The sequence below is a fragment of the Artemia sp. Qi Xiang Cuo genome, chromosome 9, assembly GCF_049724085.1.
Source record: "Artemia sp. Qi Xiang Cuo chromosome 9, ASM4972408v1, whole genome shotgun sequence".
NCBI lineage: Eukaryota > Metazoa > Arthropoda > Branchiopoda > Anostraca > Artemiidae > Artemia > Artemia sp. Qi Xiang Cuo.
Genome location: NC_142802.1, coordinates 56,001,467 through 56,029,391, shown reverse-complemented (window position 1 = coordinate 56,029,391; position 27,925 = coordinate 56,001,467). Strand labels below are relative to the sequence as shown.

The 27,925-nt window shown below is 35.5% G+C and overlaps 1 protein-coding gene across 1 annotated transcript in view; it reads left to right on the top strand.

Moving 5' to 3' along the window:
- Positions 1–2,138: 2,138 nt before the first annotated feature.
- Positions 2,139–27,925, top strand: part of LOC148948840 (calexcitin-2-like) — a 75,276-nt gene continuing 49,489 nt past the window's right edge. The window contains exons 1-3 of the mRNA XM_089094106.1: positions 2,139–2,226; positions 18,336–18,404; positions 22,461–22,513. Coding sequence (XP_088950232.1) covers positions 18,347–18,404; positions 22,461–22,513 — 111 coding nt within the window. The 5' untranslated portion in view covers positions 2,139–2,226; positions 18,336–18,346. The remainder of the gene's footprint in view (positions 2,227–18,335; positions 18,405–22,460; positions 22,514–27,925) is intronic.

Here is a 27,925-nt window from a genome sequence, read left to right as displayed (position 1 = left end):
TTTGTGTTTGGGGGGAGGGGGGTCGCAAAATAGGTTGTTCCGATAAACTTGCGTTAGGAGCAAATTTAATTAGCGCAAAAATGCGTTAATTAAGTAAATTACACTACTTTAGACTATGTTAGGGGGCGCGCGCCCCCATCGCTCCCCCTGGATCCGCCACTGGATACAAGGTCCTTGTTGGTTAAAGTTAATTAGAAGTTATTTGCTTCTTTAATATTTCATAACTTCTTCTAAAATGCCTAAATAGTTGGAATTTGGAGCTTTTTGATATCAAATTGCCCTTTCTTATCGTTTTAGCCAGACAAAAGCATTTCTTGTTCAATCCATTGTTTGTTAAAACAATAAAGAAAACCAACATTTTCCCAGTTTTTTTCATTCTCTTACAAAATTTTATGTGTTACGTAACTCCATTTGAATTATCAGAACTGATATATGATATAGTGTTGGTGAAATTTTGCTTTAAAAGGCCTGGGGTCCGTTTTCAGCTCGGCGTTAAATAGTATTCATCTGAGAAATATACTTTTCATATCTTATAAAAAATATTATCAAAATAATAAAATATAAAACGTTAGAAAACTTTAAAAAATAAAAAGTTGTAAATAATTGCAAATAAAAATAGGGATAGCGGCTGATTTTCCTTATCTGGTGTTCTATAAGATCTGCCCGAGAAACATATCAGCGAGACTTTGCATCGAAAGATTGCTTTGACCCTTTCATAACTTCCGTTAAGACTCCATACAATCGAATAGAATTGCGTGTTCCAACTATATTTCCAAGAGCTTTCCATGTTATGGTAGCATTTCCTAAAGCGGACACTTTCCTAAACTAATTTTTAATGTATTTTCTATTTGCATTTCTGACTGACTCATTAAGCGTGTTCTTATGATTGTCATATGTACGTACGATAGTTAACTTATTTTTTTAAACTTACTAGATTCATGTATAGTAAATCGAATGTGTTTGTGCTCTGAAGTAATCAGTCCATGGGCGCCCATATAGGGGGGCAGGGGGGGGGGGGTATTCGCCCCCCCGAGTTGAATGATGCTGCCTTATTTTTATATTTTTGTTCTGAGATTTCTATTATATAGCATTAAAAGTGCCAATTAGATGAGGTTTGCCCCCCCTGGAATTCAGCTTATGGGCACCCATGAATCAGTCATCCGTGGTTTCTCTAGTAATTTTTTTTCTTTTGAGACAAAGCCTCTTGTAGAATATCCCCCCTCCTTGCTTTGTCCCACGAGTTATATTAAACCATCCGATTAATACAATAATAGTTGCTACAGCATAATGGTAGTGACTGTCTCTAATTATAAGGTTTTGAAGTCAGACCATGCTGTGGAAGCGATCTATGGCCTACTAAATCTTTTATGGTCTCTGCTTGTTTAGTAAAAATGAGACGTGCTTAATTTAAAAGCTCCAAAAGGGAATTATTGAAAAATTGTCTTGGCTGCAAAAGTTACGAATATTTTTTTCCGTAGAACAACTTTCCGGTGCAAATTTGTTGGCAAATTTTGTAAAAAACGGATTAATTTATTCTACGCTAAATTTTGAGAAACTTACTAAACGTAAGTTATTACCTTACATTTTGGAAAACTTACTAAACATTAGTTATTACCCTACATTTTGAGAAAATTACTAAACGTAAAAAAAAAATGTAAAAAATAAACGTAAGTTATTACCTTACAGATTGAAAAACTTACTATACGTAAGTTATTACCCTACATTTTGAGAAATACCCTTTTCGATAAATTTTCACCAACATTAAAAAAAACCCTCTTCCTAGGTTTTGAAAGATACGCTTCTTGTATCTGTATAAAAAATTCCCCTCCCTTACATTTTCGTGAATTGGAGCCCCTGATTCAATTGGGTAGGAATATGCGTAAGAAAGATTTAAATCTACAGAAAGAACTAACGAGAACAATCTTTCACGGGTTTGGTGTATCAAATCTTATAATGGAAACACCCATGGTATTTCCATTTTTTAAAGCAAGATAATTGACGTCATCTAATTATTGATATAGCAATAAGATCACGTATTTAGTAAACTGCATGAATAATCACTCTCCTTTGAATTAGTTCGTACAATTTTGCATACTAATATCTACAGTTGTCCTGCTCCAAAGCTCACAAAAAGATTTTTCTGTTGCATTTCCTATTCTAGTATTCAGTTTCTCGCCGTAATTGGCAAGATAAACATCATCCAAGGATCAGATATCCCTTCCGTAGGTAGGTGAACCACAATTTGCTACCTGTCTGTTGGGAGGTGTAAAGAACGAAAATATTTGTTAAATTCTAAAATTTTTTCTTTTTGGCAATATTTCAATAAAAATAATTTATCGTATCAAGGGCTTTGTTTCAGAAAGGGCCTAGTTTATTTCTGAAAGAAGGACGGGGTCCGGTTCCCACTTTATACTTCTATATAATTTCTTAGCTTCCAAGTGAATTATAAACCCCCAGCGACAAACTATAATAATAATTTATTGTTTTTTGGCAAAGTTAAAACTAAATACTTTGCGACATCAAGAGCTTTTTTGGGGCTCGGTTCACACTTAATACTCCTATATAATTTCTTAGCTGTCCAACAGATTATGAGCCCCCAAGACAAACTCTAAAAATAATTTATTAGTTTTTGACAATATTTCTACAAAAACAATGTGTCGTATCAAGAGCTTTTTTTCAGAGGGGTCCAATTTATTTTGAAATACCCTTTTTGATAAATTTTCCCCAACATTAAAAAAAACCCTCTTCCTAGGTTTTGAAAGATACACTTCTTGTATTTGTACTTCTTATCTTCTTATCTTGTATCTGCCCAATTTATTTTGGAAAAAGGGGTGGGATAAGGTTCATACACATTAATTATATATAATTTCTTAGCTGTCAAGCGGATTACGAACCCCCAAAGACAGAACCATTGCATGAAGATTTAAAGTTTTAGGAATGAACAATTGTTTTGTTTTTTAATTGCTTTTTTGTCATATAAATTAAAATATAAATATAAATATATAAATATAAATCAACTATAAATCTATAAATATATATAATCTATAAATATAAAACTATAAATATAAATCAACAAATAAAAATATAAATATAAATCAACGAATTACTTCTAATGACAAACTACAACAATTTTACTGGGAATACTAACCCCAAAATTTAAGTATAATTTCATTACATTAAAAAAAAAAAAAAAAAAAAAAAAAAAAAAAAAAAAACAGTCATGTGAACTGAGAAACAAACAAGTAAGCAAATAATAATAAATATGCAGAGGTGGTTTTAGGAGAGGGAAAGAGGGGGTACTTGCCTCGGAAGAAGAAATTTTCGGGGCGCAAAATTTCAAAAAACAATCGAACGGTTATAACCATTTTGTAATTTTTAAAATTTTATTTCTATTAAAATAAAGTAGAGGATGCAGTTAATAAGTAAAAATGATTAATAAATTATTAATTAATAAAATAATAATGAACAAATAAATAAATAATAATAAAAAATTAATAATAATTAACTAATTAAAATAATAAACTAAAAAATAATTAAAACGTGAATTATTAACTTATTAATTAATTGAAAATAATTTGGTTAATAAATAAAAATTTTGTTAAAATTAGGTCTGATAATTTCGTGGGAGGTACGGGATGGGGTGCTAATCAAGATTTTGTCCTGGGCACAAGAGAAGCCAGAACTGCCACTGTAAATATAGAATAGCCAATTTATAGAAGCTACGGAACTTCAAAACTTTAAAAAGAGCTACCCAAGAAGTTAAAAAGTTAAGAACAACTTCACAAAATACTGCCTACTTTGGATCACAGCACACGCCTACAAAATACTTTAGTGTTAGCTGAAATGGTTTGAATAGCGAGGATGAATCACGACAATGGAATCAAAAACTTTGAGCCGCAACGCTAACTCCTAGAATTTCCAATTACTTTTCCAAATATCACTGCTGAAATCTTAAGAAAACTAACTCTTAATCCTCTAATTTTGAGAACACAACACTGAATCTCACTCCCAAAATTGTAGGTTTAAGACTTCAACACTTGCTTTACATTAATAATTTTCGAAGCAGAATATTTTGTAATGTGATATTTCGTCAATGCCAAGTAAAAAACGAATTGAAAATCGGATTTATTTTGACAGGAAAACGCTCTCTTTTTTTCTCTCTACATAGAAAATATTAGTTTTTATATTGGAATGTACAGGGTGTCCACGAAGTCTAGATACATACAAATTTTGATATTCTATTTGTTTTCTATCCTATTCTAAAAAGGAGATATTCTATTTTTATTTATATTCTAAAAAAGAGAGAATTGAGTTGGCACTCAAGAAAATTTACTAAAAAAATTTTGCAAAAAATATTATAATAAAACATATTTATTAAAAAGTATTTTTAATATTTTTTTTTACTAAAAGGAGAAATATATCTCAATAAATTATTTTTAAATACACTCTCCATTTCCTAAAAAGTGTAATTACGTGACAGAAAAAAAGGTACTCCCTAAGTTGAAAAAACATTAGCATACAGACCAATAGTCCGCGTGATACACATACCCATCACCTGATGCTCTACTATTGGCTTGGAGGGCCATATATGGTAGGGGGGTGGTTGTGGGTTGGTTTTAACTTGATAAAGAGCATGAACATTCCTGAAAAACGGAAAACTGGGTTTGCCGACGTGGGAAATTCACTGATTCAATAGATTCAATTACAATATCTTAGCGAATTTTCCTTTTTTTTAAATATATGATATGATATGATTTATTAGTGGACATTCTTATGCAAATTGAATTTTTAAAGTAACTCCAATGTCAATAAAAGCAGTGTATTTGGAATTGATGTAAAAAATAAATATCCTTTATTAGATACTGCCCTTAAATTTAAGAATTGACTTTGGGTCGCAAAGGGACACAGGCCACTTTTTACTGAATATTCAATAACGTGTGATGTGGAGTCGAACCGCGCTCAGGAAAGAAAGGGTAGGGAATCTCGTAGTTAAGCGCTCACTGGAAACTTTTGATGTCTTATTACTGTAAGAAGCTATTCGATGTCGAACTTGTGACTATATCTTTTCAACTTTTGGAACATCAATATAACAAAGTTATCAGGCGTTTGGGCAAAAAAAAATTCCATCATGGGCAACCCCATTTTTAAAGTGATTACATTTATCAATATAATAGGATAATATACAATGAGCAAAAGTGTGATTTTTCGAAACTACAAGCCGTTTCATAGTTTAAGATTAAAAAATGTTCAAAATGTTCCTAGGGGAATTTCTAGGAACGCTTGATCGAAAATTTCAGCTCCGATATGGAAAATAACTTTGATTACTTAGATCAATGGCCGCCAGAATTTTTAGCGAGTGAACGCCCCCACAGCTCATGAGCTGTGATTGCTTAAATTACGCAGTTGGTTATTACCTTTAAAATCCTATTTCTAATTCATATTAATAAATTAAAAAAATATTTGAATCAGAAAAACATGTTGATTGTGAGGGGTGTCATTGTTTTTTTGTCGTCAACAATTTTATTAATGTTAGACTCACACGTTGTTGTGGCCATTCGAATAATGCAGTGTTTCCTCGATCAAACTACTGTTGTTAATGAATTCCGTGCTGGAAAATGAAATCTGACACAGATATGTTGAGCTGAACATTGCATTCACTCTTAAGCCAATTCAAACCAAAACTGGAAATTTTATCTCAGAAACAAGACGCCAAATATTCTCATGGCTTAAAGTGAGTGATTTCAAGGAAAGTTCACTTCGAAAATCACTCAGTTCAATTTATTGGAAGAAGAAGAAGAAGGATTTATTGAAAAAAAAAACATATCAACAAAAAATTATTGCTGCCTCCCCTAAAAAGCAAAGCTTGTCCGTGGGGGAGGTAAAGAAAACAAAATCCTTAAAACAAAGAATACTTGGCCACCGACACCACTAATACCATCACACTAAACAATAAATACAAAATAATATCATATATTATACTTCCTCTGGGAACATCATATCAACAAAACCCCCGCAATAAATAAATCAATTAATCAGTCAAAACTCATATTCAGCAAAAAGCAGTTCCTTAATGATTTTTTTAAAAATATTGGGGTCACCAATAGTCTTAATATCACTATTCAAACTATTCCGTTTCCGCGTACCTCTATAAAAAACAGAAAAACATGAACGGGAAAATATACCTCTAGGTACACAGAAGTCCGCGCTACCCCTTGTATCTTGATAATGAACAGTAGACCTAATGGACAATAAATCACCAAAACAACGAGGCTGAACATCCTGCTGCAGTCCAAAACTAAACCACAATATATAGAACTCACGAAGGCCTGCAGCCGGCAAAATTTTTAAAGTTGGGTAAATTTCTCTAACAGACATATGTGGAGATATACCGGCTAAAATTCTTACTGCATGATTTTGTAGAATTCTTATCTGTTTTAGGATAGAAGAAAAAGTAGAGAGCCAAATACTCGAGCAATAAAGTATATACGAGTGTACTAAAGAAAAATAAAGATGGCGAAGGACAGACTTGGGAAAACAATGTTGGAGTTTCTTCATTATACCGAGATTTATTGCCAAAATTTTGCTAGTTAAAGTAACATGTTCCTTAAAAGATAAAGTTTCATCTATTACAATCCCAAGGTATTTAAAAGACGCAGTATTAAAGTAGATGTGACGAACTGCGTTATAATCGAAATATTTTTGAGCCTCAAAAGCGTTGATTGAGCTGAATTTTCAAGTTTTGAAGAATTTCAGCATGTTCTTTGTTGTTTTAAACAAGCTCTGAGGGTCCGTGCTTTTCAAGGGTATGTTTAAAACAAGTAAATTGTTTGTTTTTACCCTGGGAAACAGCTTTTACCAACAGTTCTGGCTTTTTCTGTGAATGAAACTGTGAATGAATCTGAAACGGCTCCACTAATAACTTTATCTTTGCCGTTGAGCTGCAAGTTATGGGTGTTTAGCTTTTCGGTTATCGATAGATAGATTTTTATTTTGTAATTAATAAGAAGGTAGGTATTTGACAGAAAAACTTTGAAAATCTAACAAAGAGCTAAAATCGTATATTTAAAAGAAAAACGAAATACACAAGCAGTAATTAAAAATTAAGCCCATTTGTACGGGCTAAAAATTGCTTAAAATGATCTAAACTCTCATATATCTAATTATAAGAGCTAAATCAAACGTTACACTGATTCTAAATTCGCTTGATTCAAACTCAATTGCAGTGCTTTCGCTACAATAGACAGGATAATCAGTAGGAAAATGACGACAGGTTTCAATTAGACCCATTGTTTCCACTTTTCGATCTCAATTTACCCTACTTTTTTGTCAATTTTCCCTAAGATTCCCTGTATTTAGGTCTGATTTCTCCCTAGAAAAGAGATATTTTCCCTTACATTTCCATACAATCTACACGAAAAAAACATAGCGCAGCATTAAATTGTTATTTTTTACCTCAGATAATGATGCATATAACATCTTTTACACTACCGAGAACGCATAAAAAAGTTCATCGCACGTAGTGTTTGCCTTCGTCTTGAACCCAGCGACAGCTTTCGGTATCAGCGTTGTCACTCTTATCATTTGGGTTTTACTAGTTTTGGGCGAAGAAATTTACTAGATTGGCTTCCGTTTTACTAGATGTTGCCAAAAACGTGCGCGTGTCGCGGCTTTCGCCGCGACACGCGCAGTGGCGTGAGAAAGCTATTAAATACTTTTGTCATCGAAATTAAGACAAAAAAAAAAATTAGCTAGTCTGTATTTTTTTTTCTGCTTGTGCGACATCTTAATATGATTTTTTTTGGCCATTCGGCGTATTTGCCTTCAAATTTGTAAGAAATGTGTTCCTAGTTATTCATTAGGTCCAAAGAGTTTCTTCCAGACTCCTAATTATCGACAGGCTCGGCCTTACTCCATAGTTTAACCAACTTTTCTTAAAGTTTTTATTTTCAGTATACACTTACAACTAACCTTCAAAAAAATTTCAGGTGCACAAAAAAAAAAAACGAACGACCACGAAAAATGAAATTCAAAGTAAAAAACAAAAATAATAAAGTCCGATTCGACAGACCAAATTCGACTTTTTCAAAGATTAATCGCCGGCCCTGCACCCTCTTCTGTTTCCCAGAGACCGGGTTCGTTCGCGTTCATCTTCCATTTTCTGCATCTATGAATCGGAGCGGGCGGAATCTCCCACTCCAAAACACATCTTGTGTCTCTGAGGCAGAGTTACTTTGAGTGCATGAGAGCTCCAACTGCGTCGATATTTAATCGGTTTCCCCCAGTCGCCTTGATAATATTTAAACTGGAAAACTGCCGCTCTGCACCAGCTGGAGCATTGGATAAAGCACAGAGGGTCAACGTAAACTTGGGGAACACTCAGAACCTGGCTTTCCCGTTACCATCTTTCAGTTTGGTAAGCCTCTTTCAGAATGTAGGAGGACACCAAATCTGATTCTGATATTATTTCTGAAAGAAATTCGCTTCGGATTTGAATTTCTACGTATTCACTATTAAGGTCCTCCAGCATCTTCATCCTCTCCCCTTCCTTTCTGCAGTCTCTAGCAGCAACATATTTAAACCTCTGTAGAAGAGGGAAAAGTGACATAGTTTCGTTGCTCATAGCTTTCAGTGGATCCAGAAGTTCTAAAGATGTAAGAACAGGGTCATCCAGTCTTATCCTAGTACGGATCTGCTTAGCAAGTTCAATAAGATAAGCAAGGCAGGCTTTTCGAATAGCTTGCACACAGTGACGTCAATCTTCCACTGACAGGCTTACAAGGTGCAACTCGGTATTCATCCCAAGTCTAAAATTTTCAAGCTTCAAAAAGTTTTCAGGACTGCTCACGTTCAGGGAAGTAAAGTTACCTTTGAGCTTCTCAGGACGAAGGAAACACAGCAGAGTAGACAATTAAAGCTCATGGGTACGTCTCAAAAGGCAATAAATCCTTGTTCCACATGACTGGAACTCAAGGTTGAACTTGTTGATCTTTGCCAGTATATACGAGAGGAAGTATAAGTAGGCCTTATTCACCCCCATATCCATCGCAATTAGCAGATATTTGGCTTTATCTCTTGTAGAGATGTCAGACGATATTAGGGACAACTCTGTCAGATATAAATGCAGGACTAATCTATTCAAGTAATCTGTTAATTCTGGCTTCAAGCGACAACCAGCGCGTATTGCTAATTTGCAGAAGTCTGTGGTTGGCAATTTCACAAAACTATTGAAAAACCTTCATTTCCAACTGTCTCTTAGGGCTGCGCTTATGAAGTTGATGAGTTCCTTCACGAAAATTTCGACTTCAGCAGGTAAGTGCATCGCTGCAGAAAAAGCACACAATGCAGCAGTATGGCAAGTGCAACCAAAGACAAACAGCTGCGGATTTTCACGCAGCAGCTGGGCTGTGAGGCCGTTTTTGCGCCCCATATTGACCAACGCATTATCAAGACCAAGCTCAATCATATTTTCTAATGGAACATCAACTTTCTTAAAGTACTTTCTCAGATCCTTTTGCCCACTTGCAGTTGCGTTGTCCACCTTTAGTAGTGCCAGGAATTCGTCCCTCGCGGTATACTCACTGTCTACATACTTCACAGTAACAACTAGGGGCTTTTGTCTGTCCCGTCTGTGATTTCATCGGTAATTATTGGAGAAAAGGTTCTTTTGAAAAACAGATGCTAAAGTGTCCTTGCCATGAAATCCTATAACATTTTTAATAATGCCAGTCAATTTATTTTGCTTCATTTCAGTATGTTTGGCTGTAGCTGAATCTCCAAAAGACTTTCAAAACGGGACCAAAGTATCGATTTTTTTCAAAGGATATTTTCAGCTGCAACTAACGCGGCTAGGCGTAATTCAGCAGCTGGCGCCATTCTATCGCTTTTCTTTTTTTCCTGCCTTTGCTCGTTACCAACTGATCTCTCAGCTGTCAGTTGTCCCACTCCTGCTTTAACATTATTCTTATGAAGCTCACTAGTTGCTTGATTCTTCATGACAGTCAAGCTTCTCATCAGTTTTTGCTGACAGTATCTACAATCTGCTTTCGTCTGGCAATTGAATAAGGAAAGGTTTCAGCACTGAATCAGTCAACCACTCTGGTTAAAACTTCTGTGCATAGTGCATCTTCTTAGACTTGTGACCAACAGACTTCCCCCGAGTCTCTGAGTCCTCCGCCAGATCGATTGTGGCAGATGTAGATGCAATTTCATCGGATTCCTGCAAAACACTGCTTTCCAAAATTGCTATTGATTCTTGATCACAGTCCAGCCCAGTTTGATAATGTTGCTGATTAGCAAGATTAGCTATCCCTATAGTGTAGGATGCCTGATAGAACCAGAATAGACATTAAAAAATGAGTTGTTCATATCCTGTATCTACTGGGCAGCATTTCTGTAACTTTACAGTACATGTTACTGAATAACATAGATTGAGAAATGAGTTGTTTTTGGTTAATTTCAAATATAGGATGATAATGATATATTTAGGAAATAATCATACCATTTGACTCAGAGTTTAATGCTGTATCCAAATATAGCAATCATTTCCAGTGTAAGCTCATCCTCTAGATTCTATAAATCAAGCTTTTAAGGGGTACAAAGGGATTCAAGGCTGGGCTGCAGGGTTGTAAGTGTGGTGGCCTAGACCATGAAATCCAAGTAAACCAAAAACTAAACTGAAAATAGGGTTTTCTATCTGAGAATCTGGAAACTCCAGGCCTTTTTAAATTTCTGGAATTAATATCCTCCAGAAATGATTGTTACATTTGGACTGGGGGTTCAATTTAGCAAAATTCCACTTTAACTACTTTTGGGTGTCTTGGAAAGGGGTTGGGCTAGGAAAATGAAACTTTCAGGGTTGGGTCTACAGGTTAAAGTATGTCTGGGAATGTATTTTGAAGTATTTACCTCCACTCCTTCTATCTCTAGAGAGTCCTGATATTTGCCCACACGGCAGGTGTATACCCATTAAAATTTTGACAAAAGAATATTTTACCTTAATTTTCAGTTATCAGTTTCTTTTTCTCTGGCTTTAGCTCTGAAAATGCAATTTTAGTTATTTGAGTAGAATTTTAAGCCATATCAATGTTTTAATTTCAAAATTTAGGAAATGTATTTGCATATCTTTAAAACTTTATAAATCGGGATTGAGCAAAGTTGTGAAGCTGAAAACAATTTTGTTATAATTCATTTAGGCAGTAGATCTATTTTGCAAAGTTTTATTTCAATAACTCATAGATTTTTAAAGGTCATCAAAGGTCAGGACCCACTAGAGGGAGAAATAAAGATAGGTACTTCAAAATACCTTACCGGGAAATATTTTAGCCAGTAGACCATCCCTGAAAAGGAGCATTACAAGGACATACAACTAGCGTAGAGAAGACTTAAGAAAAGGATAAACACCCTGGTGTCATTCAAAAATACTCAAAAGACAGTCAACGTGCAAACATAAAACTTTTATTCAATATACCTTTTATGATTTATCGCCTAATTATAAAATGAAAAATTCAGATCCAATAAGTCAAGATTCTGATTAAAAAAACAGATTTCAAAAGTGTCGAATTTCACGCCAAAGGACTTGAGCAGTTTATCGTGTTTTGGGACCACAGAATAAATGTAATAGGAACAGTAAGACAACAGTCAACCGCCTTCGGTACGTTTTCCCAACAAAATGCTTTCAGATGAGGTTAAAAAATTTACTAGATTTTGGCAAAAGTTTATTAGATTTGTTTGATTTTACTCGATCTGACCCCCATTTTACTAGATTTACAAGGTGGATATGCTTTTTACAAGATCTAGTAAAATTTTACAAGGTACGACAACCCTGTTCGGTATACTGACAGTGGATGAAGTTTTATCTTCGTTTTTCAACCAGTAATTGACTCGAATAAGTGAGACTAGTGTGAAATTCTCGACACTATCTCGGATGTCTGTTTTGATTAATTTCAGGAGACTAAACAAAAGCTCAGCTGGTATATTGCTAAAAGGTAAAGAGAAGATTTGTGATATGCACTTTCGCAATTCCGGGTACTTGATTTCGCCACTACAAGTCTTCAGACTAAATTTCTTAATCCAGTACTGCTAAAGCTAAACTGACAGGTCTTCAACTTGGGCATTTCCCAAATGAAGCTCAGTGACATCAGTCATTGGCTTTGACCTCCATTCTACGTCTGTTTTCTGGAGGCAAGACTATTCTCTTAGAAAAGGAAATCTCAAAAATAGTGGCCTTAGAGAGTTTTGCTTCAGATTTCTTGCATTCCTCGGTTCAACCAAAGCCAAAATGTCATAAATTCTGTCTTCAAACTTGAAACGGTCTTGGAACTACTTCATTAGGACTATATAGTGTTTTCGACAACACTGGTAAAAGAGATCAATATTATCACTTGGCTATCGAGCATCTACGAGTTCTTGCATTGAATTGATTGCATCTATTCCCCTATATGTTTGGTCTAAAGGCAGGCACTCACTTGAAAGGTAAGGATCCAGTTCAGTAAACAAACCAACACTGCGAATATAGTCCAGTTTCTTGAAGTTAGACGCATTATCATTCACAAGTTTGCTGGCACTTGCCTTTAGGGAGTGAAGAAGTGGAAGCTCAGATAGAAAAACTGTGTTGAATTCGTTAGAGAGACCGAGAGAGTAGTCCATAAATTCAAGGTAGGGCTTAGTCAACTTTCTTTGTAATGTTGACAAGATAAGGTCATTGGTTGCAGTTGGGTCGTCAAACGTGGTTTCTATAAAATACTGAGTAAGAGCAACCCGACGATCAATAAGCCTCTTTATGCAGGCCTGAATGGACAACCAGTGGGTCTGTCCTGGTGCAAGAATTGAGAGTGCTTAGCACTGAAAGAACTCCTGAAATTCAGCATACTTATCTCATCTGGAAGCGCTCCTGGAAAAGTGGGTATAGATATTTCGCGCCAAGTCTTCTAGTGTCTTGGGAAGTGACAAGCATGCATTGGATGAACATAAGTGAATAAGATGGCATGAGCATTTCACATTCAAGATATTGGGCACCATGGCTTTCATAAGCGTTGAAGCAGATCGATTGGCTCAAAATTGATGTTAGTAGTGTCTGCACAAAATCCAACAATATTTTTCCAGGGAATCTGCTTTTATGTCAATGACTTGTTTGATGTAGTTAGTCAGACCCTCAGCCAACCCATCACTACACTTAACCATACCCAATACTTCGACATGAAGGTTTAGATCTTTCTCACAAATAAAACACTACAATGATAGCTAGTTGTTTATCATTAGTATAGTCAGTGGTTTCATCAACTTATTACGGAGAAAAAAGCACTTTTGAGCCACTCGACTAACTGGTTATGTAGTACCAAAGAAAAACTATGTCTCAAAATGTTTGTAGCGTTCTGTTTACCCAGAGTGACCCCTGATAGGGCCTGGCCTTTTGGAAACAATTTCCTTAGGAGAGCGATCAAGCTGTCTGCAAGACGTAATGGTAGATTACGTTGTGCCGAAAATATACAGATACACTGTTTAATTTCTTTGGAATTATTGCCTACAGTCAGTAGTTTTTCAATGCTGCAACCGCCAACGCTTGTCTCAATTTCATAGCTTGCTTTTATATGCTACTTGGTCAGAGCATGCCGGGTCAACTCTGATTTCCCTCAATATTCATACTTCAAACAGAACCTACGGTATGGTACATAAGTATTTTTCTTTGACACTTTTTTATCTATCGAATTTTTAAACATTGGTAACTGAAGCAACTTGTGAACAAATTTTTTCTTGAGGGAATTCTTAAAATCATTAATTTACCCCAGATTTCCCTGAAAATCCTTGCTTTACCCCAGATTTCCCTTTATCCCTAGATTCAAAATAAGTATCCCTAAAAGAAGTAATTTCTCCCTAAAATAGGGTAATCTCCCTAGAAGTTGAAGCCCTGATTAGACCACACAAGCACACAGGAGAATCAGCTTTCCCAGTCCTCTGTTTAAAAAGCAAAGCAATCTGCTATACCCTGTAGTACACTGGGTTAGTTTTTTATCGGGGTGGATTTTAGATACAGAAATAAGGTCATCTTTAGTTTCAAAAAGCTTTGATTAGGTCTACAAGAAAAGCAAAATATCGCAGACAAACAGGATATTCTAGCTCACGGAATGGTTCACCTCGTTCTTGCTGTTGCTGTTGATTGGGGGTTGACGTGTTCGACCAATAGGTCATATGCGTTCGTATCACTCAATTATTCTATGCCTTATGCAATCACTAGCTTGCTTTGGTGTCACTTTGGTCAATATTCACTGAACTTGATCATGTATCACTTCTCTTGCTAGTGGTAGGGTGTTATTCACCTGCAGCAATTGCCTGCGTTAAAAAACAGTAATCAATAATAGATTTTGCCATGTCAAGCAGCAATTATAATATATATACACAACACAGTTACAATAAATATATTTAACTTATAACCTGTCACCTGTATCCAGATATAAAAAATATACCCGAACAAAATATAAATATAATAACTCTAAAATAAATCATACAGAAATGATAAAAACATTATAAGGAATGAACCAAACCTCGTTCTTTCAAAAATTCCATAATACTGGAAGTAACTTATCGAAACGTTGCAAAACTCTGTCTCTGCTAAGACAACAAACTTCTGTATGTAGCAACAGATCACCGTACTGGCATTATTATGCTCTAGTCAGAATCAGGGTTGCCACCCCTAGCGATTCATCACTATTTATAGTGATTTTTTATTGCCTTAAAAAATCACTAAATCAGCACACAAATGACTAGATTGTTGAAGAAAATCACTGAATCAACCAGAAAATCACTAAATGTGGGAATTTTTTTTCACCGGGTGGCAACTCTGGTCAGAGTCCTGGAAAAATGTCTGAAGTGCGTGATTTCTTACTTTATTTATGACTTTAACGACATTGATCCCATTGATCATAGTCAGAAACTTACCTCATAATGACTGCTGGTGTACTGTGCAATGGTATGACAGAAATCTTGAAAATCTTATGTCTTTACAACACAAGCTCATGAAACCCTTTCTCGCCACCTACCATGGCAGGAACTCTGTTGGGTGTCAAGCCCACCAATTTTTGTACAGGATAATTTGTACAGATAAATAAATTAACGTCACTCCTAGATGAAGAGACACTGACTGAATGGCAGATACATGGGTCACTGTTTGTGAGTCATGAGTTTGGGAGGAGTAGTGCAATTCTAATGCAATCTAGTGCAATAGTGCAAGCCAAGCGCTTTGTCTGAAAAACTCACCGTGAGCTACCAAAAATTTCCCTGCGAACTATCAGTAGTTCGCCATCGACGAGCTGGCGATCTCTAGCATACAGTTTCCCACTGTGAAGAAACCTAAGATACTTCCAGTGAGGCTTTCCCGCTATAAAGTGTTTATTATCATAGATAATTGTCTACTATGGACGATAATTATCTATTAATTGTGTATTATGGACGATTTTTCTCTATTTGTTGTCTATTATAGACCATAATTGTCAGTTATGGACGTTAATTGTCTATTAATTGTTTATTGCGAACAATAATGATCTTCCAGCAAATAAAACGAGCATGCATTATTAAGGACTCTTGTCTATTGACATGAGGTATTTTCTGTCGAAAGTTAGAAAAGAATTAAGTTCAAGATTCTCTACATTCTTACTCGGCCAACCTGACTTAATAAATTATCAAGGGTTTGGATTCAAATGTACAACCATAAACAGGGACTATTCTACCCGGGGGCTAAAAAAAGAGAGAAAAAAAGAATTTCCTAACACGGTGAGGATTAGGAAATAATAAAAGAACGAAAGTTAACGACCCCGGGCTTTCAGATACCGGTAGAAAGTTTTCGGTAGACCGAAAATAAGCTATCCAGATATTCAGGGGATTACCAATTTTAACGAATGAGGCAACGCGAATTAAGACAACACGCTGGTTTAACCAAATAACTAACTTGCCTGGTGCACCATGGTGAGGGGGGGGAGTGAAATCCCCCCAAGGTTTGTTGCCCTCTACAAGATTTATAAAAAATATCTTTTATGGTATTTTGATTGGTTAGTTAAAACTGAGCAAATGGAATCAATCAAGACAAAATGAGCCACGCACTATTCAACCTTGTGTTCTATAATGTGAGTTGTTTTTCTATATGAGAATGTCAATAGGTCAAATTGCAATATGGGAATATGTTTTCTAATTAATTTGAGGTGTGAGGGGCATATACCACGAGGGCTTAGAAGGGCCGTATCCAGAATATTCTTTCGGGGGAGGGGGTAAAGGATATTTTTTTCGGGGGGGGGGGATGGTACAATAGAATAAAAAAACGCATGAAAAATTTGCTTATATTCATTTTTGTTACGTTTTAATGAGTCGGACAAATATTTCGGGAGGGGGGAGGGGGGGTCAAGTCACCTACATCCCCCTGGACAAGGCCTTGAGTCGCAGAAAAAAATAGAAAGTAATACGGTAGTAGTAGAGCTCCAACCAAAATTTATTCCATAAGAAAGAAAATTCGCTGATAACTTTGACATAAAGCTAATGTAATGAGATTCTAACACTGTGGCTTCCAATACATTGTTTATACACCTCCAGGATACTGTGAATCAATATTTTACGTATAGGCTATAGCTGAGTTATTTAGAGCAGGGTGAAATTATTTTAGGACTAGCTGCCATTATACTAGTCTGTCCAGTGATCTAGAACTTCAATTTTCAATACTTTGAACCCTTTGTTAAAAAGCAGTAAAACAAGAAAATAAACTTCTGAACTAGGTCATTTGATAAAAAAATGAAAATATAAAGTCAAAATCAAGAAAAAATTCCAGGGCTGGCAATTTAGTACGACATGCAACTGTTATTTAGAAAATTGATGAAATCGTCCACTAACAACGAATCAATGCTGGCTTAAAGATAGTCCTAAATATAAGTAAATTTAGACCATTTGATGTATTTTTGTAATTTTACTGATCACTGAAATCATTTAACGTAAAAAATTATATTTTATACCAGAGCATTTTTATTTAACCACAAACATATATATACAATCTTGAAAAACAGCGCTCATGCCTGATGGACTGATGGACTAAACGGCCGCAAATTAAAGACAAACGAAAACAAAAGCAACCCAAAACAATTTATTAAACAAGAACAAAAGAACTGTATCTATTTTCCTACAGATATAAGCGTTAGATAGTTTTTCAGCAACCTCAGACACAATCATTTATCGCAATGCTCCCAAGTTTTAGCTGGAATTGAGTCACAGATTGTTGGCCTAGTACACAGTTCATATAATTATCCAGTAAGCTTATCACAGATCATTTCTGGTCTTCGTTCCCGGTGCGAACAAAAAGCTCCTCCCACTTCTTTCTGCATTAGCGGGTTAGTCTGTTCCCGATTGTTTCCAACAAAGTGCATTATTCGTAATAGCGGGTTTCCACTTGTTTCCGATTAGATCCCAGTCTGACTTGTCTACCCGTGAAAAGATCTGACGCCGCCTATGTTTCTATCTGCAAAAACGTTCTCTGGAGCACTCGCACCTTGGTCCAGGTTTTTATAATGGGTGAGATAGGGAAGGATCATACTGGATAATTATATAAACTGTGGCCTAGTATGACGAACGCTGAAATATTCGACGAATTAAACGTGAAAAATCTGATCTTCGACTTTTTTCGGGTAATTATGGTAACAGAAATTAGTTAGGAATATACCAGAAAAATTCAAAGGCAACATACTGTCCAAAAAGTCATGGCAAATATTAGAAATAGAAATAAAATGGAGGTGGTCAGAAGAAACAATACCGCAAGTCCCTGAAAGATATTTAGCTGATAAACTATAATCAATATTAAGAATAATCTTTTATGATTTTTGTAATATAATCAATATTATAATGAATCATTGATTTATTTTAAAGTATTTGAAGGGATTTAAAAACAGACGAAATGGTAGAAGAAAAAGTGGATCAATGAAGGAATAATAAATGGTTTTTAGAATGTTATTTAGGAAAAAAAGCAAAGGCATGAAAGATTACCAGTATCTCTTAGAAATAGCATCTTTTAATTTCTTTTTCAAAATAGGAGTATTTGAAGAAATGTATCGTTCGGAGATTTTTACTTGTTTTTTTGGTCACAGTCAGATTTATTAATCCAGCTTTAAAAGAAGGGGAATCTATATGACTTTGCCCGTTATTTTTTTTATTATTATTATTTGATTTTTGACCCTATCAGCGGAGAAAAAGAAAAGGATTACTTTTCAACATGTTTCGCTTTCTATGATTCCCTGCCAATTACTTTTCAACAGGCTTGCAGCATCAAAAAATCCAAACGAAATAACAACCATTCTTTTTTTTCTTCTTTGTAGAAGAATCAACAATGCCCATTTCGGAATTTAGAAAGAAGAAGCTTCTTCATGTGTTTCGTACCTTTTTTGGTAAGCCCACTTTTTTTACGTTTCTAAGAGTCAGCATAAATTTCTTATCCTTAACTTGTGTTTATAGTTGTATAGACGGTTTCTTCAATTTCCCTCCCTCAATGACTTATATCTGTTATCCTCCGAAACTATAACAGTATCTGAAAGTCAAAGTGAAACTGAGTGATTAAAGGGTATTCTGGAATGACTGTCCTCTACAAACAGGGTCGTATTCAGGGAGAGGGGGGTTACCTGGTTAGACCCCCCCCCCTGAAATTTTGTCTGACTCGTACAAAAGTAGCAATACGCATGTAATAAAATTTTGGTTGCGTTGTGTAAAGTTTTTTTTACACCCCCAACGAAAAAATGATCACGGATTGGGCCCTGCCTCCAAACACAGTTAAAGCACCTCCTTCCGAAGGCCTTCTCTCCTTGTCCCATCATTTTTTTTTCAGGTGGGAGTGCAGACGAATAGATTCAGAGTATGCTATGATCCTCTACATTTAACCCTGTTTGGCGTGTTCCTATCTCAATTAAATAAAAAAAAACTAGTTTTTAAACTGAAAGTAAGGAGCGACATTAAAACTTAAAACGAACAGAAATTATTCCGTATATGAAAGGGGCTGTCCCCTCCTCAACGCCGCGCTCTTTATGCTAAATTTTTTCATTTTTTAAAAAAAATAGAGTATTGTGAGTAAAAAATTAGCGTAAAGAGCAAGGCGCTGAGGACGGGACAGTCCCATTCATACACGGAATAATTTCTGTTCGTTTTAAGTTTTAACGTCGTTCCTTACTTTCAGTTAAAAAACTTGTTATTTTAATTTAATTTTTGAACGTTTTTGAATTAATGCAGGTTTTGATATTGGCTCACCGTACATGAATAATTATAACAAAATGTGCATATTAATTTTCCCCTAGTCAATACCTCGCTCTTTAAGCCAAAGATTTTTTAGTACTTCCATAAGAGCTATTTATTCTAAATAATGGCCTTTGTGATTAAGGGGTCATTTTTAAAGAACTAGAACAAAATTCGAAGTTTAGCTTAAAGAGCAAGGTATTGACTAGGGGGCGAAACCCTTAATATACGTATTAAATATCTATGAATATAGAATTTCGTTACGTCAGTTAATTCGTAAGTTACGTATATTTATTACTAATAAAAACGTTCGTAAGTAAAATTAAACAAGTTTCGAGAAAGCCATTTAACCGGCTCTACCAATTGAGCTATCCAAGGGCAAGCGGGGATACTCGTCATTGTACTACTGAGGAAAACAAGGCACTAAGAGAACTACTTAGGATGTAGTGCTCTGTAGATGTAGATGACCAGGCTCTGCCAATTGAACTATCCAAGGGAAAGCGGGGATAGTTATTTTCTTAGTTTAATTTAATTCCTAGTGTTTGTTGATGTTCTTTTTTTGTTTTTCCTTTTTATTATTATGTTTATGCTCCACTCGTACTAATTGTTGTCTTGTAGTTGTGGGTAATAAGTGATTGATTGATTGATTGATAGTGGTCACTGTACTACTGAGGAAAACAAGGCACTAAGAGAACTACTTAGGATGTAGTGCTCTGTAGATGTAGATGACCAGGCTCTGCCAATTGAGCTATCCAAGGACAAGCGCGGATACTGGTCACTGTACTACTGAGGAAAACAAGGCACTAAGAGAACTACTTAGGATGTAGTGCTCTGTAGATGTAGATGACCAGGCTCTGCCAATTGAGCTATCCAAGGGAAAGTGGGGATAGTTATTTTCTTAGTTTAATTTAATTCCTAGTGTTTGTTGATGTTCTTTTTTTGTTTTTCCTTTTTATTATTATGTTTATGCTCCACTCGTACTAATTGTTGTCTTGTAGTTGTGGGTAATAAGTGATTGATTGATTGATAGTGGTCACTGTACTACTGAGGAAAACAAGGCACTAAGAGAACTACTTAGGATGTAGTGCTCTGTAGATGTAGATGACCAGGCTCTGCCAATTGAGCTATCCAAGGACAAGCGCGGATACTGGTCACTGTACTACTGAGGAAAACAAGGCACTAAGAGAACTACTTAGGATGTAGTGCTCTGTAGATATAGATTACCAGGCTCTGCCATTTGAGCTATCCGAGGGCAAGCGGGGATAGTGGTCACTGTACTACTAGGGAAAACAAGGCAGTAAGAGCACTACTTTGAATATAGCGCTCTTTAGTGCTCTGTAGCGCTCTGTATATGTAGATGACCAGCTTGAGAAGGGCTTGATTACCCTTGTGAGCAGCCAAGCCCTTAGTGGCTTACCTTAATGGGAAAAATGGAATGAAGTAATAATGATCTTTTATTTTTGGGTAATAACGTGTATAAGCTAAAACATCACATATGTATTGATTTGAACGACAAAATCATAATCAACTAACCCTAATAATTTACTGTGGTGTCAATTGACGAATTTTAAAGGGGGGAGCAAAATGATTTTATTTAATTTTAAGGTAGGCAGAGTTGTAGTTTTTCAACTTTTCCGTAAAAATACCAAACAGGGCAGTTTTCAATGAAAATACCTCAGGTATTTTTCAAAATCTAGTGGACAATAAATATAGGGAGGATCAGATGTGTCAATTGCAGGGATAGGCCCCCCACCCCCAGTCGACACCACTGATCATTTAACGTGTGAAATATACTTTAACACTTTGTTACGCAGGGATATTAAATTTAATTAGCTGTATAGTTATAAATGGCTATATTTACTATTCTGTTGATTCTAATTAGGGTTCATTCACAATGAGATTTTGTTAATACAAAGATTTAGCTAGTGGAAATTTGAGCCAATCAAGTTTTCCATAATATTCCATAACGTTTTCTATAAAGAAAAATCAAGTTTTCCATAAAATTTGAGCTGTTGTTCTGAACGACTGTTGGCTCAGAAGAAAATCAAGCGGTTTTATCCTGACGTTTGCGAATCGCCTGAAATAAATCAACGAATTTACTAATATAAGTGGATGAAATGTGAATTGTCATATTAGTGGAAATTGAATTCAGGGAAAATTTAAAAGTTAGATTAATATTCAGTTAAAAATTCACTATGCTAAAATTGATTAATTTTGAGAGAAAATAACAGTTCGTAAGTCCAAAATATTGACGTGCGTACAGTAAAAATGTCCAGTTAAGGGAAATAAGATTTCTTAGGTCAAAACCAATTATGCAAAATTTTTGTTGATGAAAAAAAGCTTTTTCCTTGAATTAGCTTTTTTTTGAAAAAGAAGCTTTTTACTTTATACAGTTTTTTCGATTTTTTTTATTGTTATTTTTTTTCTCTAAGATTTTGGGTTAGCTGTCGGTAGCTAACACGTGTCTGAAAAATTTTTGAAAGCTGATATTTAAATGTATGATAAATCTAAAAGGTTTAGAAACGTAGTTCTTTGTTTACTCTCGAACTCTAGCAATAGTTAAAATTGCTTTTTACAATCTTGCAATTTTAATTGCAATTAAAATTGCTAAATTGATTTCACTGTTTTTATTTTAAGAAAAAAAGAAAAATTTCTGGGGGTAAATGGAGAAAAAATATAAAAAGAAATAGCGGAATTTTATATTGCCCTAATCTCGTCTTTTGGTTTCCTTAAAACTTTTGTAGTAATAAAAAAAAAATTCCTGCGATCTTATTTAGTAATGTGCCTACAATTCATTTAAAACTGCTTCTCTCATTATAATTGAAACAAAAATGAGATATTAGAATATTTCTAGAATTGATCTAGAGAATTGCCCATTGGACTTATTTGCAAGATAAAATGAAGTTGAATCGTCATTTCTCATTAATATTTGTCCAAAGGAAGACCCCCCATCCTTTCCAAGATAAACTGAAACTTTAACGGAGGTAAATTTTCCTTTTTCAAAGTTTGATTTTCAAGGTTAAGCTGCGGTTTCTGAAACGCGGAACAAGATCTGTTGTAGTATTGAAGAGGTTCAACCTCATCAGTGATTTAATAACAAGGGAGGAGATTTTGACGGTTTTTACAACTGTGACTAAGCCAAAATATGCTTTGGGGATTCCCCGAGAAATAGTAGTTCGTAGAGGAGGTATTTCAGTTTCATTTTTTTCTTTTTATTCTAGATACTGATCAAAGTGGAAAGATCGAGAAGAAAGATTTCGAACTTGCTGCCGAGGTAAACCATTCTTTTTTAAATAAGTTTACTATTGTCTAAGGGCTATAGCCCTATCAAAAATTATCTCTTTCCAAGTTATTTTCAACGTTAACTCATCATGGGAATGGATAGAAGCACCCCACAGGAAGACTACACGCCAGATGGGTGAACATCCTTCGTAGTTGAGTCGCTTCCCAAAAAATTAAACTCAATGAAGCTTTGACCCTCACCCACAACAGGAGCGGATCCAGGATTTTTTTAGGGGGGAGGGGTTACAAAATAGGTTGATCCGATAAACTTGCGTTAGGAGCAAGTTAAATTAACGCAAACTTGAGTTAATTAAGTAAATTACACTGCTTTAGACTACGCTAAGTGGGGGAACCCCATCGCCCCCTGGATCCGCCACTGACCCACAACAGGTCACTGCGGGAAAGATTTAACAGCGCTCACGTCTGGGTGCTTCTACTCTGGCAATGCTGCCGCTCAACAGCTTTAAGTTAAAGTCAATTCCGAAATTAACACTGAGGATTTCTTTTTACATTATGAGTCTGTAGGGATAGACCCATCCAAGGGATAGGTGTAGGGTGCAATATCAAGAATGGCTAAAAAAAAATTTAACATATTTTAAAATTTTACAATTCAACGTAGTTGAAAGTAAATATTTTACAGTTTATCAAAAATTAGCTCACAATTCACGCAATGATGGAAGTATTTCAGTAGTGCTAAATTTTCCATAGCATATTCAGTTTCTTCTAATAAAAATAGTAAGACAAAGACAATGTAATTTGTTCCTGTTTATTTTTCTCATCTTTGTTGGAGATTTTTATACTTATTATGAGAAATTGGTCTTACAATTGCAAGTAGGTTTTAAACAGTTGTAACCGAAAGCAATTGATTCACTTTGTGACAACCCCAGGATCTGTATCTCAATAGGGTTGTGATTCTCCATGGTTAGATACACCGTGTGAGAGTTTGCACCCTAATGTATCGTCTGGTGATGTTTGAAAAACAAAAAATGCTACCTTTTGATTTATTATTGTTCGAACCGGACCTTCTGGGACCCTTATAGCCTTTCAAAATTTAGATGCAGCAAGGCCATATCCAGGGGGGTAGTTAGGGGGTTTGGACCCCCCCCCCCTCCAAAATGTTTGTCTGACTCGTAAAAACGTAACAAAGATGGACATAAACAAATTTTGTATGTGTTTTTTAATGTATTATTGTGTAAACCCCCCCCCCAAAAAAAATAGTAAAACCCCTTCCAAAAAAAAAAATCGTGGGTACGGCCTTGAGATACAGGTGTCATTCTGAAGCGTTATGAAGAAGGTGAATTTTTGAAAAAGGTGAATTTTTGGAAGAAGGTGATTGTTTGATACAATCGAAACGAAACTGCTGGAAATCGAAGTAAAAGACCGAAAACTCAACTTAATCATCTTCGGATTACCGAAAGAGAAAAACCAACAGTCAGTTCTCACGAATGTTTCTACGTTACTTACATCAAAAATGGAAATCAGGGATAAAATCCAAATATCACAGAGCTACCGAGTGCCTCAGAAGTCAATTGTGTCTAGCCGTAAGCCGATCACCCCTCCAGTTTTTGTAACAGTGTCGGCAGAAAAAGATATTCTATCAATCTTCAGTTCAATATCAAAGCTGAAAGGAACTGGGGTCCGGATTTGCACGGACTTGCCACCCAAATTAAACTCTATTAGAAACGAGTTACTGTCTAAGAGTAAGGAAATGCGTGAGAATGGATCCGCTCAACTCACACGAGTGAAACAAAAAGGGGCTAAACTCTGGCTAGAGTATAAATCGGATTCTGAGTCGCAGTGGGAAAAAGCATAAGAAATATTAAAGGCGACTAGTGTATGATGTTAGATCAATCCCGCTCTAGATTGATAATTGTTTCGTTTTTGTGTTTGAGATATCTTGATTTTTTATTTTGATGTGTTATTTAGGCTAGCTCGGTTCAAGTTTATTTTGATTATTTCTACCCCAGTTATTTCTGTTCTACTTATACCTTCTCAACTTTGGTCTTCTCGAAGGATGATAAGCATAGTTGGTTTTCATGACTCTGCAGTGGTACGGGCTCCTTATCACGCGGGCTTACTGGCGCGGGGTGGGATCTTTCGATTATTACTTAGTTGACTTTAAAGTTTGCGGGTGCGGGGGGGGGGGGGGGGACCGATAGACTGGTGGCTTTGGAGGGGAAACCCCTTAACCTAAATTTAATTTATGAAACTTTTCATTTATTCGGTCAAAGAGAAAACAACACTTTTTCTAAAATAAAACCGTCATCGTATGTTTCTCCTGATGAAATAAACAGACTTGAAGATAATTCATTGCGGATGGGGTTTGTGAATGTACAAGGACTAATGAGTTCTATTGATGAACTAACAAATTTATTGCCAGCAAATCAAATTGACATTTTGGGGATTTGTGAAACATTTATTAATGATAAGACACATTATAATGTGAAAATCCCGGGATATAAATTCGTTGATAAGAATCGACTAGTCCATGAAAAAGGTGGCCTTGGATTATTTTTGAATGATGGAGCGCAGCTTGAGCGACTGCCAGAACTAGAAAAATATAATGTTGAAAAAGTGTGTGAAATACTGGCGGTTGAATGTCGGCTTGGGACTAAAAAAATTCAAGTTTGTGTTGTGTATAAGCCCCCGTCGGCCCCAATACCGCTTTTTTTGCAACCTCTGGAGTCTTTACTAGCATCTTTGGTTAATAAGGATGTTGTGGTTATGGGGGATTTTAATATAAATCTACTGGAATTTAATGAAAATACCCATACAACAGAATTTATTACATTAATGTCATCGAATTCCCTAAGTCCTACGTGTACAATTCCAACACGTGTTGCATCAACTAGTGCAACTCTCATTGACAACATATTTTTTTCTCAATTCTCATTGACAACAACACCAGCCACGTCTTCACAGGTTGTTCTGACGGATTTCTCTGATCATTTTTTTTTTATTTCTGAAGTGAGATACCAGATTCATAAAATAAAATTACCAGAAACAGCGACCCGGATTTATTAATAAAAAAAAATCTAGTATGTTTAAAGGATAAACTGAATTTAACTGATTGGTCTCCTGTATTTGATGCTGATGAAATAAACTCTGCGACGGATTATTTTTTAGAGAGATTTCATGCTGCACTTGATGAGTCGTGCCCAAGAGTAAAAACAAGAAAACGGAAATATAATCAACCCATCCAACCATGGATATCGCCAGCCCTTTTGACGTCAATAAAACATAAAAAAAATCTCTATAAAACTTTAATATCTTTCGAAAGTGAAGAAAATCGAAGAACCTTCAAAAATTATAAAAACCTACTTTCAAAAATAATACGCAATGCTAAAAGGAAATTTTATTTCGATTCTTTTAATGAAGTAAGTAAGTCCCCAAAGAAAACTTGGGAACTAATCAACTCATGTTTAAATCGGTCGCGGACGTCTTCTTCACCATCAAAAATACGGGATGCCCATGGTAATACAATTGAAAGGGAACTAGAAATGGCAAATTACATAAATTTTCATTTCGTGTCAATCGGGCAGTCAATAGCTAATAAGCTCCAACATAATATGTCCCATGGGCAATGTAATTATCCTAAGTACCTAGGAAGTCTTTCTGAGAATTCTATGTTTTTAACTCCGGTAACACAAGAAGAGCTTGCTAAGGTTGCTAAGCTTTTAAATAATGGAAATTCCCCGGGGATTGATGAGTCGTCGACCAATATTGTTAAAGCCATGTTACCTAGTATTAATAAAGTTATGTGTCATTTAATAAATCTGTCATTTAGATCGGGAACTTTTCCAGATTCTTTTAAAAAAGCGAAAGTGTTACCACTATATAAAAGTGGTGACCGGACTAATTGCTCAAATTATAGACCCATTTCTATTCTTTCGGGTTTTTCTATAGTAATGGAGCGATGTTTTTATAATCGAATGTATAATTTTCTCCGTTCAAAAGATTATTTTTCAAAAACTCAATATGGATTTAGAAAAGAGTATAGTACGCAGGATGCTATATTAACTATGGTACAATTTATTCACGAGTGTCTGGACAAAAATGGATCCCGGCGAGTATATTTTTGGACCTTGAGAAGGCCTTTGATTCGTTAAGCCATGAAATATTGTTGTATAAATTAAACCACGGTGGAATACAAGGACCAGCGCACGATTTTATCGCATCTTACCTAAGTCGTCGCTCCCAAGTGACTATGATCAACGACACAGTTTCGGATCCATGTCTGTTGTCAAATATTGGCGTCCCGCAAGGCTCAATCCTGGGACCACTGCTTTTTTTAATATATATAAATGACCTTCCATCAGCGACAGAAAACCTTGGTCTGAATGTTCTTTTCGCTGATGATACGGGATCATCACTTACTGGATGTTCGGAAGAGGATCTCAATGAGAAGCTGCAAATCGTATTTTCACAACTTCTTGTATGGCTAAAAGCTAATCGTTTGTCACTAAATGCATCAAAAACCAAATTTATCATTTATAGTAGAGTTGGGCAGAATGCACAAGGAATTTCAACTATATTTGATCATGCTACAAATATTCAAATTCAAAGGGTAACTTCGTTCCGGTACCTGGGTATTATTATTGATGAAAATCTGTCATATAAAGAACATTGTAATAGATTACGGGTTAAAGTTGCTCAGGGGTTGGTATAATGCGAAGGTTTCAGCATTTTTTTCCATATGAAATCCTACGTCTAATTTATTTTGCGTTGGTTCATTCCCATCTTACGTATTGTCCTCTGATATATTTGACAACATTCAGATGTCATGTGAAATCGATACAAATTCTTCAAAACCGGGCTCTTCTAATTTTAAAGAAACATTTACCATCACCGTCTTCGTATCCTAATAAGAGTAAAACTGAAACTTTATATCTTCTAACTAATATTTTGCCTGATTCACATATATTCACCCTCAACTCTTTCTTATTTAAGGTAAAATATGACCGGTCGGAACTACCTACGTACTTTCGTTCGAATAATTTTTTCCCTGTGCAACATGCCCATTCTTATGAAACCCGTCATAAATGGAACATTCAGCACCTAAAATTAAGCACAGAGAGATCACGGTTCTCGCCCTTATTTTCAATCACGGGTTCATGGTGTCTTCATCTACCATTTATTGATTGCAGTAAATCTCTTCCAAATATAAAAAAGCAACTTCATTCTATCCTTATAAATAATTTTAAGAATTAATAATATATTGAAAATTTGGGTACATTTGATAATTTTGTTTTGTTGGGTGTTTTGCCCTTTGAGATGCCGGTCATCGGTTACCCTTATTCGCCCGTTTTTTTTTGTTTTTTTTTGTTTTTTTTTATTGGTATTTTCGGTGGATCTTTGCCCGGTGTCGGTGGGTTTGTGGGGTGGGTGTCCGTCTATTGGTGAG